This window comes from Dipodomys merriami, unplaced genomic scaffold, assembly GCF_024711535.1.
Source record: "Dipodomys merriami isolate MVZ:Mamm:240054 unplaced genomic scaffold, mDipMer1.0.p SCAF_16, whole genome shotgun sequence".
Taxonomy (NCBI): Eukaryota; Metazoa; Chordata; class Mammalia; order Rodentia; family Heteromyidae; genus Dipodomys; species Dipodomys merriami.
The window spans coordinates 9174111-9189878 of NW_027202937.1; the positions used below are offsets into that span (position 1 = coordinate 9174111).

At 53.9% G+C, this 15768-nt stretch overlaps 1 protein-coding gene across 1 annotated transcript in view; it reads right to left on the minus strand.

Moving 5' to 3' along the window:
* Positions 1-2838, minus strand: part of Scube3 (signal peptide, CUB domain and EGF like domain containing 3) — a 37685-nt gene extending 34847 nt beyond the window's left edge. The window contains exon 1 of the mRNA XM_070023922.1: positions 2754-2838. Within this exon, the coding sequence (XP_069880023.1) occupies positions 2754-2838 (85 nt within the window). The remainder of the gene's footprint in view (positions 1-2753) is intronic.
* Positions 2839-15768: the final 12930 nt, after the last annotated feature.

The following is a 15768-nucleotide window of genomic DNA, read 5'->3' on the forward strand; positions in this document are numbered from 1 at the left end:
CTGCCCCCACCTTAAAAAAAAAAAAAGCAAAGCAAATTAATGCTTTTAAGTTAACAATTATCTTGGTTATCCTGTCTGTCTACTTTAAGATACACCAGACAGGCACTTGAAAAACACTCAAAACCATGTACCCTCAAGCTCACTCACTCCCCGTCCAGTCCCACTAGCTGACACACCCACTCGTACACACTCAGCATTCATGTCAGTAATGACTAAGTTACAGCAGACGCAGCCACCCAGCTATGTTCATACACACACACACACACACACACACACACACACACACACACACACACACACACATTCCCTTACACCTACAGCTCACATCCTTGTCCCTACCCACTATCCCATTCCACATGACTTTGGCTTTTCTAGTTTAAAAAAAAAAAAAAAGGCCAGCAACATAGACTTCCCCAGAGCTAGAGTAACTCTCTTCCAAGGTATTTTTATGTTAAAGACTTCTAGAGCATGGTTAAAAAGCATGTGGCCTTTAGCACACCTCCTGGCACTGATGATACCTGGAAGATATATTGAAGGGCAAGAGAGGTGTCCTCGAAGCCCACAGCACGCTGTAAGTTGGCAGGGCTGCCCATCCGTCCTACAGCATCTGCTTGCAAGCTTGGGGCCAAAGACCTCTCTCTCTAATTCAGCAAGCGTGTGGATTAGTTAAGCAACCTCTGGTAAATGGGAGTTTATAGATTTCCTGAATGGCAGGGTCAATGAGAGGTTCCACTCTGTGCCAAGCTAGACTCAGGAACAGGAAGGAAGGGAAAATAGGAAAGGAGGGAGGGAAGGAATAGAGGGAAGGAAGGGGAAGGGAGAAAGAAAGGGAAAGGAAAGCAGCAGGAGGGAGGAAGAAGAAAGAAAAAAAAAGGGAAGGAAAGAAGGAAGAGAGAGAGGGAGGAAGGGAGGAAGGTAAGGAAAAAAGAAAAAAGTAAAGAAGAAAAGCAAAGAAGGCAGGCAGTAAGCAAGCAGGTAGGTTCTTGCAAGCCCAGTCAGAACAGGTGTGGGTAAGTTCCTTGGGGACAGCCCCCATCCAGCAGCTACGCCCCACCCAGCACCCAGTAAGGTGTCCAGCGAAAGAGGGTGTCCTGGAGTAACCTGAAGAGAGTCTGACTTCTTTTATTCCTGGAATATGGGCTGATCTTCAGCTCGAGAGCTTTGCTTGATGATACCTTCCCTTTTAGGGGGTCTCCATCTGCCCTTAGGGCCCCTTTGATACACTGCTTCTCCTTTAGCCCCCAGCCACTCGCTCCTACTCCCGGTCTCTCTAGACCACTACAGACACTGGCTCCAACTTGAAAGAGGCCCTTATCTTGTCTCTAGATTACTGCATGAAATCTGTTCCTTCCTTCAGACTGAACTCCCCAGCTAATTCCATGTTATGAGCAAGTCAGCAGGCACTACAAAAGCCAGCTTTGTTTATGAAAACACAAGCAAATCCACAGTGAGGAGAGGGGCTGCTCCCAGGGTGGGGGTGGGGTGGGGGTGGGGGGGAGGGGAGGGAGGGTGAACTGTCTGGAACCAGACCTGGAGCAGAGGCTGTCTGAGGTAGAGAGAGGATGAGGCTGGGGTCTGGTCTTTGACAGCTGAGGGTCCCCCATGTTTGGTTCTGTTACCCGGCAGGTTAGAGGAGGGGTAAGAAGGGTTAGTTGAAGAGCCAGTGTTTTAGGAGAGAGGGGACACCAAGACCTGACTGCCAGACTAGTCAGGCTTTCCCAACTCCCAAGTTCAACTTTCTTTCTGGCCCAGCCACCGCCTCACCCCGGCTAGCTTAGCTTCAGGAGCCCCAGGGACAATAGGCAAAAAGCTTGCCAGGAGCAGTTTTCTTTCTGTCCATATAAATCTCTTCTGGGTGAGGACACAATGGGGAGAGGGTTATCTGTCCCCAGAGAACTCAAGGATGCCAGCACGGATTCTGCCAGCACAGCCCTGCGACTGGACAAGCCATGGGCTTTGGGCTGGGTCCGGGACTGAAGTAGGAGGAGGGCCTCGAAGTCTCGCTAATTCCTAGAGGGATCTGTCAGAGCTCCCCAGCCTGGAATTTTACTTTGTTATTTTAATACCACTCTGACCTGGATTTAAATGGAATTGGAAACCCCGAGGCCTTAATAAATAAATATTATGATAAGAAACGAAAGCCATGCTGGACGAAAGAGGTTTCCCTCTCCCTCCAAAAAAAAAGGGGGGGGGCAGAAACAGGACATTCTTGCCACAAGCCAGTCACAAGAATTCTCCTCTTCAACCCCCTACCATCCCTACTGAGACAGAGCTGGATTTTCCACCAAAGATCCTATTTTTCTTGAACATTTTTCCCCCCACTGATAAGATAGCAACTTCAAATCCTCTGACTGTGCAGGCGGGGCGGGGAGGAGGGAGGGGAGGGAGGTACGGGCGAAGACTGAAAAGTTCTCCTTCCCCAGGCCACAGACTAAAGTTTCTGGCACGGTGTGGGAGAAGAGGAGATTCTGCCTCGGGAGGACGAGAAGTCTCGTCGAAGATGCTGGGGTGGGGGTGTGGAGGGGGGGCGGCAGTGAAGTCTGGCAGAATTGGGAGGTGCCCACCGCCCCCCAGAACTTTCCACGCACACACACACACCCGGCCCCAGCTATCCGTGGCTTTTCGCCGGTGTCGGGCACTCGGAGAGCGCCGCAGCCCGCTGCCCGGCACCTGCCCTGCCCCTGTGGGGGGGGGGAGATCGCGCCCCGGCCCGCGCCCCTCACCCGCCCTGCGCCCCTCTTTTCCAGGCTTACCTTGCGCTGCTTTGCCGTGCTGGGCGGCGCGGGCGTGAACCAGCAGGACGAGCAGGCAGAGCCCGGACACGCGCCCCGAGCCCATGGCTGCGGAGCCCCCGGAGGGCGGAAGCGGGCCGGGGCCCCTGCGCGCCGGAGGGGGAGGGGAGGGCGCCCCGCCGGGGCCGGCCGGAGGCCCGGGGGGGGGCGGTGGAGGGCTGCAGTCGCGGGGCGCCGAGCGATCGCGGGGCGCCCGAGGCGGGAGGCTCCCGATGCTGCCGGCTCCTCCCGGCCCGACGTCGGGGGAGATGGAGGGCGGAGATCCAGGCGAGGGGCGCCCGGAGCGGCTGACGGAGGGGAACCCCGTGGACCCCCCCACCCCACCCCGGCCTTCCTCTCCAAGCTCGGCTCGGCTGGCGGCGGCGGGGCTGCTCCGTCTAATCCCACCCTGCTCCCAGCTTCGCCCGCCCGCAGGGAGCCGCGCCGGAGCCCGGCGAGGGACCTGAGAAAGAGGAGGGGAGACGCCGCCAGGAACGCCCTTTCTCCGGGTCCCCCGCCCGCTCCGGGCTCCCGGCTCCGGCTCTTTTTCTTCGCCTTTCTCCTCCTCCTCCTCCTCCTCCTCCTCCTCCTCCTCCTCCTCCTCCTCCTCCTCCTCCTCTTTCTCCTCCTCTCCTCGCTCCTTTTCGTTTCTTCCTCCTCCCCCTCCTTCTCCACCACCTCCTTTTTCCGTGCCCCCCTTTCTCCTCTCTCTCTCTCTCTCTCTCTCTCTCTCTCTCTCTCTCTCTCTCTCTCTCTCTCTCTCTCTCTCTCTCTCTCTCTCTCTCTCCCCCCCCCTCTCTCTCTCCTCTCCCTTCTCTCTCTCTCTTCTCCTTCTCTTTCAATTGGGGCCTGGGCTTGGCAGCCGCCCCCCTGCGCCCGGGCGCGCGGCCCCCTCCCCGGCTGCCGGGCCGCCGCCGGCAGGAATTTACAATCCGCGCCGGGGGCGCGGGCCCGGTCTCCATGGAGACGGCTTCCCGGGAGCACCGGGGTCAGGCACAGCCTGCGCGCAATCAATGGATCAATGCAAGCCCCGCTCCGCTCCAGACCAAACAGCACCCGGCGCGGGCTCGGGCCTCTCTCTCCCGAGAGAGCGCGCGGGGGAGCCCGGCTGCGCCCCCCGGGGAGCGAGGGTGTGCGCCCCCCCCGGGGTCTCCGGACGCGCGCACCTCTAGACGCTGGGAGACAAAGAGGGCGCGCGAGGTGTCGGCTGCAGCCGACGAGGGCGCCCGGGCGCCCGGCTTGCCCACTGACACGGCCCGTCACGCGGCCACATGGCACCTCGAAACCTTAGATGGCATTTCTAGCTCCGGGCCATTGACGGCCTCCCTCCTAGTTACCACCCCCCCCCCCCCCCCCGCCCTCGGTGGATCTACTCCCCGACCTGGGTCTGAATCCACTTGCCCGGCCAGGAAGAAAGTAGCACGCACATGCACTCACGCACACGCACGCACGCACACACCGCCCGCTCCAGGGCCGCCCCGGGCGCTGGCGGTGAGTTCCCCCGTGCCACGCTCGCTACCTGTGGCGCACGGGCGCGAACGCCACCCCTCCGCCCTGCCCACGCCCGCCACCCGGGACACAAAGAGCGCGCCGCGCCCTCCCCCAGGCCTGCCCGGCGCTGCGAGCGGCGGCCCAGCCCCTCAAAGTAAAAAAGGCAAACTGCCGAGGGGACCCCCACCCCGCCCCGCAACGTGCACGGGCTCTGCGTCTTCTCCAAGGGGAAAGGTGTGTGGAGAGGGCTGTGCGGCTAGGGTCAGACGAAAAGGCACCAGGTCCCAGAGCCGCGCTCCTGCGGGACGGAGACCCGGAGACCGTTAGAACCCACCGCCGCCCCGGGTACCCAGGAGGAAGGGGCAGCGAGCCAGAGCTCCCCCAAGACCACTCGGCGCGCAGACCCTTGACCTTGGCAGCCGGCGTGACTGGGGTGGGGGTGCGCTTCGCAGAGGACGCCCTCCGCCTCCGGGGAGGGCTCGCACCTTCCTTTTCTAGGGACTGGAAGGGTGGGGATGGGGGTGGGCGGCGGGGGGGGGGCGCAATAGGAAGACAGAAACAGACCGAGGTTTGGGGTTCCTTATCCTGGGACAAAGATTACTTTTGGGAAGTTCCATCTCAATAAGCCTCAGTTTCCTCATCTAGAAAACAACAGGGTGGCTTCAGTCGGCGTTGCAAAGGGGGGCAGTGCCCTTAGGAAGCCCTGGGGGAGGAGGCGGAGGCCCCGGGTGGGGGTGGGAGGTGCCGGTGGGGAGGCCAGCGCTCAGGTCATGGGAATGGTGTGGAGGCCACAGAAAGGTTGGGTCACGTGATCTCCAAGGGCCCTGTCATTCTGAGACTCCCTCCCTTCTTCATTCCAGGGGCAAACCCCTCCCCTGCGGCCGCTTTGCCTACTGCCACCAATTATGCGGAGGGCTGGGGGACAAGTGCAAACCTGCCATCCTTTTTGCCCCAAACAAGACAGCAGTTTTAAATGGGGGAAAAAAAAGAAGAAAAGAATTGAAGGTTGCCAGACAGTGCCAATGATCTACCTGGGGCACAGGGGAGAGTAGGAGGGTCAGAGATAAGAGGGACAGAGACAGAGAGACAGAGAGACAGAGACAGAGAGACAGAGAAACTAAGGAGGTCCCAAAGTGGAGAGGAGAATGTTCTCTGCTTCTCTTCTGGGTGCTGAGAGTGAGGACAGAAACTCCAACCATCTGTAGGGCAGTGGTGGGTGTTCTGGTATCTTCTCTCCAGCCCCGTTGTGATTCCCTGGTCCCCACAAGTGGCTGTTGCCCTAGCTTGCTGGGTGGGAGGCTCCCTCAGCCACTATACCCCAATGGGTTCCACTCCTTCCCCTCTGGTTACCTTTAGTGTCCTCCTTCTGTCTCCTCCGGAACCAGGTGGGTTCCTCTCCGCCCCATCCCGCTCCACCTGCACAGTCTGGCTAGAGCCTTCTCCCAGCCCTTTCCAGCCCTTTGTACTCTGTGAGAGAAGCAGATGCTATATCACTATAAACTGGAGCACTGGACACATTGTCCTGTCCACCATGTTCAGGGGCTTGTGGACTTACCCTGAGACTAACTAAAGATGATACGAAAGGAATACTGAGATAACACAGCTTACAACATAGCACAATCAGCAGGACCAAGTGTCCAGTGTTCTCTGAGCCTTGAACATTCAAGAGCAATTGAACTCGGGGCCTTTTATTTGCTTGCTTGGCTGGTGCTCCACCCCGTGAGCCATACCTCCAGCCCAGCTTTTTTGCTGGTTATTTTGGAGATGGGAGTCCTGGAGACTTCTCTATGGATATCTTTCAGAGTTCACACTCCTGAGTAGCTAGGATTATAGGCGAGAGCCGCTGGTGCTTGGCTGTGGCCTTGGACTTTTTGATCCTCCTGCCTCTGCCTTGATCATACCTCGAGAAGCAGTATAGTCTATTGGGTAGCAGGGATGAGCTGGACTTAGAATACCTCAAGGTCAATGTCAGGCCCTACGATTTCCCAGCCACTTATCTATTCCTGGTGAGTTATTTCACTTCTCAACTGCCTCATCTGGAAAATGGCTATGGTCACAAGCTCTCCAAAGTGAGGTCTCCATCAGCATCTAACCCTATGGGCGCTAGAGTTAAACAACTGTGTGGTAGAGATGAGTCTCAGTCCAGTTCCTTCCTGCTTGTGTAACTTCTAGGAAACTTTTCAACCTTAGTGTGATTCCTCTCTCCATCTGACAAAAGCATCACAGACTTAGGATGTGACTTAAGTGAGATAAAGTATGGAAACCACTGGGCCCATAGCAGGCATTCAAGAGATTGGGGTGGGGGTCATTGTTACTGGTGCTGCTTCTCTGAAGGAACAAAGACTGCAGTGTGTGACGGTCAAGGTATCATAGCCTGGGAAGAGGCAGCCATGGCCCAGGCCAGGCTTTGATGCTGCTGGGTGTCAGGGCAGCCATGCGGGCTTGCTTCCTACCACTGTGAACAGGTCCTGTCCGTCACACATTCCTACTGTGAGGCTGCCAAAGATTCCATGCATTCCAGCACATTACCTTTGTGGACAGGCCTCCACATTATGGAGAGTCTGAAGGAAATTCACCTGCCAAGCAGACAGTGCAGGAGTTGGGGTACGTGCGTGTGTGTGTGTGTGTGTGTGTGTGTGTGTGTGTGTGTGTGTGTGTGTGGCGGGGGTGGGGGTGGTAAGCTTTCCTTTCCCGCTCACTTGCAGCTCCTTCTCCTTAAGAAGGCTCACACACACAGAGACATACTTTGAGGCTCATAGCTTCATAGCTTCTACTTACCAAAGGCTTTTTACCTGGACACACCGTGTCAGGCTTGCCAGCATAGGACTGGAGGCAGGACTTATGGGCTCCATTTTATTGATGGGAACATGGAGGTTCAGGGAGATTAATTAGCCTAGGATGACAGACTACAAAAGGACAAAGCCAGGACTGGTGGCAGGCCTGACTCTCAAGCATATAGGCTGCCTCTTCTCCTTTTTCAGCCTCTGAATCCACAAGCTACCCAGTACCAGCACCTTCACATGGAGGGTAGTACTTGCTCTGGAAGACTTCAGCCAGCACCCTTGTCAGCTGACAGTTGGTCACATGACATGCCCAAGGTCACACTAAAAGCAAAGCTAGAAACATCATCCTTGTCACCTGATTCTGTGTGTGTGTGTGTGTGTGTGTGTGTGTGTGTTGGTACTGGGGCTTGAACTCAAGGCCTGGTACTCTCTTGGCCTTTTTACTAAAGACTGGCACTCCACCATTTGAGCCACACCTCCACTGCAGGCTTTTGATGGTTAATTGGATGTAAGAGTCTCTTGGATTTGTCTGCACAGGCTGGCTTCAAACCAAGATCTTCAGCCTCCTGAGCAACTTGGATTACTTCTTCAGAGCTGCCTGCCTGGACCCTGCCAGTTCTTCCTCCTCCTCTTCCTCCCCGTCTCAAGCAGCTTGTGGTACTTGTCTTACACACTGCCACACACCATCCCATGCTCTCTAGAAGAGGGACCCTTCCCGTCCACGGCGACACCGCGTCCTCTTCACCTGCTCCCCAGCTGCTTCCCTGACGGAATAAAGAAATCTCCAATCTGCCAGTTGGCCCCAGCACCGACATGGCGTGCCAGACTCCTGCCCGTGGCAAGGTGCGCCTCCAGTCTGCCCAGAGCCTGTGCCCTGCTGCTTTGGCACAGCTGCTCTCCCAAACAGAGCTTTCCCAAAGTCCGCCAACCCCGGGCCTCTTACTCTGGGTCACTGAGAAACCAGAAGACTTCTGGCCTCCACTTGGTATCCTCTACCCCTTGGTCCCCCCTCCATGGCTGGAAGAGGGGTCCCCTCCTTTTGGCCATGCATGAATCTACAGGTTTGTGACAGCCCCCATGATCCTCCTGGGTCCCAGGCTCCATCCACCCCCTCCCACAGCCTCCCATTCACCCCTCAGCTGCAGGGCCGCATGGCTCAGGTTCCCGCCAACACCCCTCCCCAAGCTTTCCAGCAACTTCCCTGTCCCCACATTCTTCCCCCGCCTGCCTGTCCGAGTCTAGCTTGACCTCTTCATGTCATCTGAAACCTTTGAAAAATTTTCGTTCCCTTTTCCGGGCTCTTTCTTCCTGCAGGCTCTCCCTCCCCTGGCCAGTGGTGAGCTGGAGGGACGCGACGCCCAGGCTGGATAGCTTCACTTTGCCTTCTGCAGGAGGACCTCCCTAGGGACGTTCCCCAAGGGACACTCAGGGTGCTGGGAAAGATATTGACTGTGTGGACAGCCAGACACTCCCAAGATGAAATCCCAGCCCCATTCATGGGAGAAGCTGCAGCTGTTTTCTTTCCCCTTGCCATGCATCGACTTCCTTCCCTAGAGAATGAAGGCTAACAGTCCAGCCTGCAGGTTGTGGGAAGATTGCTACTGATGACTTGGGGTGAGTCCAGCAGAGCGCAGCTCAGAGCACCAGGGGGACCTTGTGACTCCAGCAAGCACCCCCATCTCCATGGCCCTAAGTCTACTTTCCTTCTAGCTCTCATTCTGTACATTTGGTCCTATCACTGCTGGCACTGTCCAGGCCTTTGAATGTCTCCTGTAACCATTGCCCGATCGGCATGAAGGGCTAACTCCTTAGCATGGAATTTGTGGCCCTATGTGTCGTTCCTGAACCTTTCTCTCCAGTGACATTTCATATGTCTTTCCAGACTTTGCTTCCCCGTGCCTGCCCACGGCATAAACTTGGCAGCTGGTAAACTGCTTCTCCCTTTTGAGATACCGTGTCAATGGCACCTCATCTACAAAGTCATTATACTGTGCCAGCAGACTGGGGCTCAGAGGAACTTGAAATCTACCCCCAGTGGTGGTCCTGACCTATTGTTCCAGGTCTGTTTACCTCCCATCGATAGACAAAACCTTTGTGGGCAATGCTGAATCTTCCACCCCAAGCATATGCCTGGTACATCGCAGTGCCCAGTGAACATTTGTTGAATGGCTGAAGGAAGGAAGGAAGGAAGGAGTGACTCATAGGAACCCGAAAGAGGAGGTTTTGAGCTTGTCCCTGTCTCCCACTAGCCTGAGGATGCCTGGGGATTTCCTGAAGGACAGAAAGGGCAGCAGAAGGTGTTGACTGGAAGGGCAGTATAGACACCAAATGTTAAGTAGACCTGGGAGATGCAGGGGCATCTGGGAGCTGCAGGGGGACTCTAGTGAAAAGTCAGATTCTGGAAGACAAAGATGAATTAGCCCCTTCCAAGCCACAGCAGTAGATCTCCCACAAAGTTATGAAGAATTGGAGACTGGACAAGAACTAGCCTGAGTGCCAGAGGCCCTGGGGCCAAAGGGGACAGAAAGAGACCCATCAGCGTCTCCCATCTGAACGCTTAGGAGGCAGAACCACTCGGAAGAACCCAGAGTGGGAACTCTTTAAAGTCCCCAGGGAATTCTCCATGACCAACCTGGTGCTCACCAGCTCAACGCCTATAATTCCAGTTACTCAGGAGGCTGAAATCTGAAGATCTTGGTTTGAAACCAGCCCTGGTAGAAAAGTCCCCATGGAACTCTTATCTCCAATTAACTACTCAAAAACCAGAAGTGGTACTGTGGCTCAAAGTGGTAGAGCTCTAGCCTTGGGCAAAAAGAGCTCAGGGACAGTGCCCAGGCCTTGAATTCAAGCCCCATGACTGACTCCCTAATCCCCCCCCCCCACAAAAAATCTTCACTACCTCATCAAAGATCACTTTTGTTGTTGTTGTTGTTCATGGGGACTGAACTCAAGCCCAGTGCCCTACCACTTGAACCACACAGCCACTTCTGGCTTTTTTCTGCTTATGTGGTGCTAAGGAATTGAACCCAGGCCCTCATGCATGCGAGGCAAGCACTCTACCACTGAGCCACCTTCCCAGCCCCACAGATCTCTCTTACTGATGCTTAAATCTTCATCATTAGTCACCCCTTTGAGATAAGCCTTATGTCCTTTGGTCCCAAATACAAATATCCCTCATTAGAGAGGTTGGCAGGATTAAGCTTTTGACTGTTGAAACTTTAGTTGCCGAGTGAAAGCCTTAACAGTCATGTTCTCAATGGCAGAGGAGGGGCTAGTGTACACTCCCCATGAGTGCCTTCACTTGGCTGAGAGCAGAGTTTCTTTAAGACTGTCTCCCCTTCCCAGAGGAATGGCTGCTAAGATCTCTCCACCTGCCAACACCATTCCCATTGGTATTAGAATTAAAGGAAGGCAGGGTGGAGGTACTGAACAAAACTCAAATTATTAATGAAGCAGCTTCAAGTAGCCCCTAAAGTGAATTGCTGTAAAACAAAGCCTTGGTACCCATTGTTTTATTAGATTTTCAGAGAGAGGCTCCCTTAGGACTGAAGATACTGAAAGCCCCGAAGAAGAAGGGCTGTTTGCTAGTCAGGGGCTGGCACCAATAGCTACAAATATTTTTTTGGCAGTCCTGGGGCTTGAACTCATGACCTGGGCACTGTCTCTGAACTTCTTTTGCACAAGGCTAGCACTCTACCACTTGAGTCCCAGCACCACTTCTGGCTTGTTCTGTTTATGTGGTACTGAGGAAACAAACCCGTGCTAGGCAAGCACTCTATCATTCAGCCACATTCCCAGCCCCTGATATCTACAACTTTTTGCCTCTCTTTTTCTTGCTAGAGGTTGTTTTCATTCATTCACTCATTCATTGTTGGACATGCTCTCAATATTTAGCCCTAGGCTGGCCTTGAATTCTCTATGTTGACCAGGCTGTCCTAGAACCCTTCATCCTCTGTTCCCCCACCCCCACTTTCTCTGGCTCCCAGGGCTAGCAGTGGGTCATGACACTCTGCTCAGAGGGTCTCTTTTCTTCATGCCACCTCTCTTCATCCATCTGACTTGGCAAAACTAAGGGGGGCATCATCATCGTCAGGCTGAGGTCTCTTGGTTTCTCCTTACTAGGAGAATTCAGTCTTCAGGAAACTGCAGTGGGCTGGAGAACTATCTCTTCAGAGACACAGACCCTAACTCAGAGGGCTCCTGAGGATGGAGAGGCACTTACTCTAGTCCTCTGCACATCCCCTGCACTTGAATTCACTGCGAAATCCACCTCTGCCAGTTTGACCCAAGCTGCAGTTCCAGCCTTCACCAGTAGGTGCCACCATCTAACATACCATCCTCAGCCTCAGGTGCAGTCCTTGATTAGACCTCTGGGAGCCACTTCCAGGCCCAGAACCGCAAACAAATTTACATATTCATTTTTGATAAAAACCAAATACAGTCTCATTGGTGAAGCTGAGATGCAGAATTGGTGGTGTGTTTTTCCTTAACCATAGATCCAATTTCTAATGTTTGACATCGACTGTTCCCTTACCGTGTGCCAGGGATTTAAGGGATGTCGGGATTCAAAGCTGGCACGGTCTCTCCATTCAAGCTTATAACATGGAGAGAAATTTGCATTAACAATAATTAGAATATAAAGCGGGATATGTGGTGACTATACAAATATGGAGATGGCAACACAAAATAAGAGTATAAAGGAGACAGATTAATTTCATCTGGAGCCATGGACCCATGAAAGAGGACTGGGTTTAAAGCTGTGCTTGAAAACACGCTGAATTTCCATACACGGAGTTGGGGAAAACGTGAGGGCTGTGCAGGTGGCAGGAATTAGGGCTTGCAGCGTGTGCGTGTGGTGTCTCCGGAGAGTTCAGAATGTGGTCCAAAAAAACAGATCAATATTTATTTACTTACGAGCCAGTACTGAGGCTTGAACTCAGGGCCTGGGCACTGTCCCTTAGCGTTTGCACTCAAAGCTAGTACGCTAGTACTCTACCACCTGAGACATACCTTCACCTCTGGCTTTTTTTTTTTCTGGTCTCATAGACTTTTCTGTCCAAGTTGGCTTTGAACCACCATCCTCAGTCCTCTTGGAGAGTAGCTGGGATTACAGGCATGAGCCAGTGGGGCCTGGAAGAGATTTGTACTGAGGGGGGTGGGAAAAGCTCTGAAAAGTGAAATGAGGTTGGATGGCTTAAAAAAGGAAGGAAGGAAAGGGGGAGAGAAGGAAAGAAGGCAGAAAGGAAGGAAGGTAGAAACCACTGATTTTCTGAACCCTGCATGCATCTAGAATGTGTTGATTTTCAGTGAATGAGTTTCATCATGGACACGGGAAGGGAGGGGGGAAGGAGCATGAGGAGATGTGATCCGGACAGAAATAATGGGTAGAGGGAAAGGAGAGGTGGAGAAGGAGGAGAAGGGGGAAGAGGAGGCGGCGGGGAGGCTCTGTTCAGGGGCCGAATACAAGGCATACAAGGCACTGTTCCTCTCTTCCAGGCTTTTCCAAGCCAGCGGCCTCTGGCTCCAAGCCCTGTACGACCACAGAGGACAATGTAAGGCGGGTTTGTTTGGTGATGTGTTTTCTGCTGGCCCTGTTTGTTTGTTTTCTGCTTTGCTGGCATTGACCCTGTCTGGGGTAGAGGAGGAGGGGGAAAGGGGTGTGGTAGGCATTGACAATGGTCCCTGGTTGGGCTTGGGGCTGGACTTTTGCTGTCCCCAGGAGGGGCCTCTATGTGAGCGCTCCAGGGCCAGGTGGCCTGCCGGAGCCTGCAGATGATTTGCTGGAGGCTCCCTGTCCCTGTCTTTCCCCACTCTGGCAGGAATGAATTAGTCCTGGAGGACTAGGCTCATTGCCTGGAGAGCCAGGATGTGGTGCTGGGTTAGGCAGCCTCTGGGGGTAGCAAGAGCAGCCACTTCCCGGCTCACACTGGGGAGCACTGGGGAGTCCGAGTGAGGACAGGCTGGGTTTCTCCCTAGCGGCCCACAGCCCTTGGAAGACAACCTAACCAGGGCTATTAAAGTTAATGAAAGGCAATGAGGCCTTGGTTTGCTCAGTTACAGCTCTTTATGAGTTTGCTCCCTTTCACAGAAGAGCTGCCAGGGCTTGGCCTTTGTTCCCCCCCCCCCCTAATTTTTATTGACCCATTAACAAGATCAGATGCTCTGGGCTGACAAGAAATATCTGGTACCCAGGTCTCAATGAGTCCCATTGGCAAGCATCTCAGACAGCCTTTGGTTCCAAATTAGCCTAGAACTAGCTCCTGTTGCCTTTCTTCCCTCTATTCTTTCCCTACCACCAGCCCTAGTTTTATATAGAGGCTAGCAAGGAAGCCAGAAGTTATATGAGATGCTTTCCTATTCGCTTCAGCATGTGCTTGAACCCACTGGATGGAATGGTGTCCATTAAAATGAACATGTACATGCTGGTATGATTTAGCATGTGGTATCTGTATACCTAGGCTTTGAGAAGACCTGGGAATTGTCTACAAAATTGTTTACAAACTTTTGCCCCACCCCACCCCCCTGCTGTCCCATGTTCAAGTTGCCAGAGTGAAGTTTTCTAGAGCTTTCTTCAAAATTTCCATAACATCACCACCCGTATCCCAAAGGGTAGTAGGAGACACGGCCCAGAAGACCAACTTCCCCCAACCCCCCTACTCTCTGTTTGGCCAGCCCTACCCCTAAGCAGATGGGTGCCTTGGAGACATTTCCTCATTCCCAGCCCTCCCCCTGTCACATAGCTCAATCGAGACTCTCCTAAATCAACCTCAAGTGTGTGGGGGAAGCAGGAGGGAAGCCCTTTAGCTCTGTGTTGATTTACATGCCCAGGCCGTAAATGATAGGTTTACATGCTGATGTAAATACTCATAAACTCGCTGGAAGTGCAGGGCATAACATGCCTTTGGTGCTGAAATCCTCGTGGCCGGGTGCGGGCCTGGCATGGGGGAGAAGCCGAGCTGGCAGCAGCCGGCAGGAGTGGAGCTGGCTGTGACTATGGCTGTCCAGGATACACTTGGCGCTGACCTCTAGGCCCCCATCCTCTCTCCCAGAACAGATAGCCTTGGACAGGGATGCCCAGAAGGTCTTGTGCTTGCTCGACCAGCCCGACCCAACCGAACCCAACTTCTGGTCCACAGCACTGTCGCAAGAAGGGAGCTTCTTGGAGAAGGAGTTGGACTGACCAGTGGTCAACTAGCTACCAGAGCAAGACACCCCAGACCCGAGAGGAGAAAGTTGGGGGCCCATGGACAGAGGTTCCAAGGAGGCTGAAGCAACAGCTTGATGATCACACACCTCTCCCACCCACAACAGCCAATCACCTTAGGGCTGGTTCCAGAACCTCAGTGCTGCTGGCACGCGCGTGCACACGTGTGTGTGTGTGTGTGTGTGTGTGTGTGTGTGTGTGTGTGTGTGTGAGTAGAGCTTTAAGCTTTCCCTTGGTTTCTTTGCTCAAGTCTGGCACTCTTAATACTTGAGCCACAGATCCACTTCTGCTTTTTTGCTGGCTCACTGGAGATAAGAATCTCATGGACTTTTCTGCCTGGACTGGCTTTGAACTGGGATCCTCAGCTCTCAGCCTCCTGAGTAGCTAGGATGACACGCATGAGCCACCGGTGATCATCCCAGTACTGACATTTGTTTGGGGGCTGCCATGTGTGCTTAGGGTGTATAACAGCATTCCTGTTCTCAAGAGAGGACACCCCACTCCACCCCGACCCCCGCCATTCGGTTGTGACAACTAGAAACGTCACCAGGCACTGCCGAATGTCCCTAGGGAAGGAGAAAGCAACATTACACCCCCATCTCTTCCCCATTAAGCCCTGTGGAGAATCTAGGTGGTGAAGTATAAGTCAGATTGTGTGTCACACCTGACAATGTAGCTGGAGGTGTGGCTCAAGTGATAGAGCGCTTCCCAGCAAGTACACAGCCCTGAGTTCCAGTGCCAGCACTGCCTCTCTCCCCCATGCACCCAACTCCCCAGCAAAGTAGTCCTTCCCATTGCTCTGAGCTTGCCATATCTGCTAGATGTGGCCTTCAAGGCCCTGCGTGATGTACTCTTGTCTCCTTTGCTAGCACCATCCTGTGCCTGTCTGTTCTTGTTCACCAGCCCCGCTTTCACTACCCAGCCATATTGTGGAAGAAGGTGCAGATATGGGCAGATTGAGGGTCTGTACTCTGGTTGTTTGTTGTTTTCTTTTTCTTTTCTTTTCCTTTCCTTTCTTTCTTTCTGGTTGGTCATGGGGGCTGAACTCTGGGCCTGGGCGCTGTCCCTCAGCTCTTCAGCTCAAGGCTAGCACTCTACCACTTGAGCCACAGCACCACTTCTGCCTTTTTCTGCTTATGTGGTGCTGAGGAATCAAACCCAGGGCCTCATGCATGCGAGGCAAGCACTCTACCACTAAGCCACCTTCCCAGCCCTGTTGTTTTATTTTCTTGTGAATGCTGGGTATTGAACCCGAGGCTTTATGCACGCTAGGCATGTATTCTACCACTGAGCTCTGTCTCCCACATACAGAATGGAGGATCTGCCGGAGAAGGCTTGGTTTCTTTGGCACTTATTGGAGGCCTTTTCAAGCTCTCAGGACAACTTGTAAATATTTGATTTGCTGAATGATGATTTACTTTAGAATGCAAACGCATGGGAGGCAGGGGCATGTCTAGCCGGCTCCCCTTTGTGTCCCCAGATTTCCCTGTGGATGAGCAGCGATGGGTGGGCTGGTCAG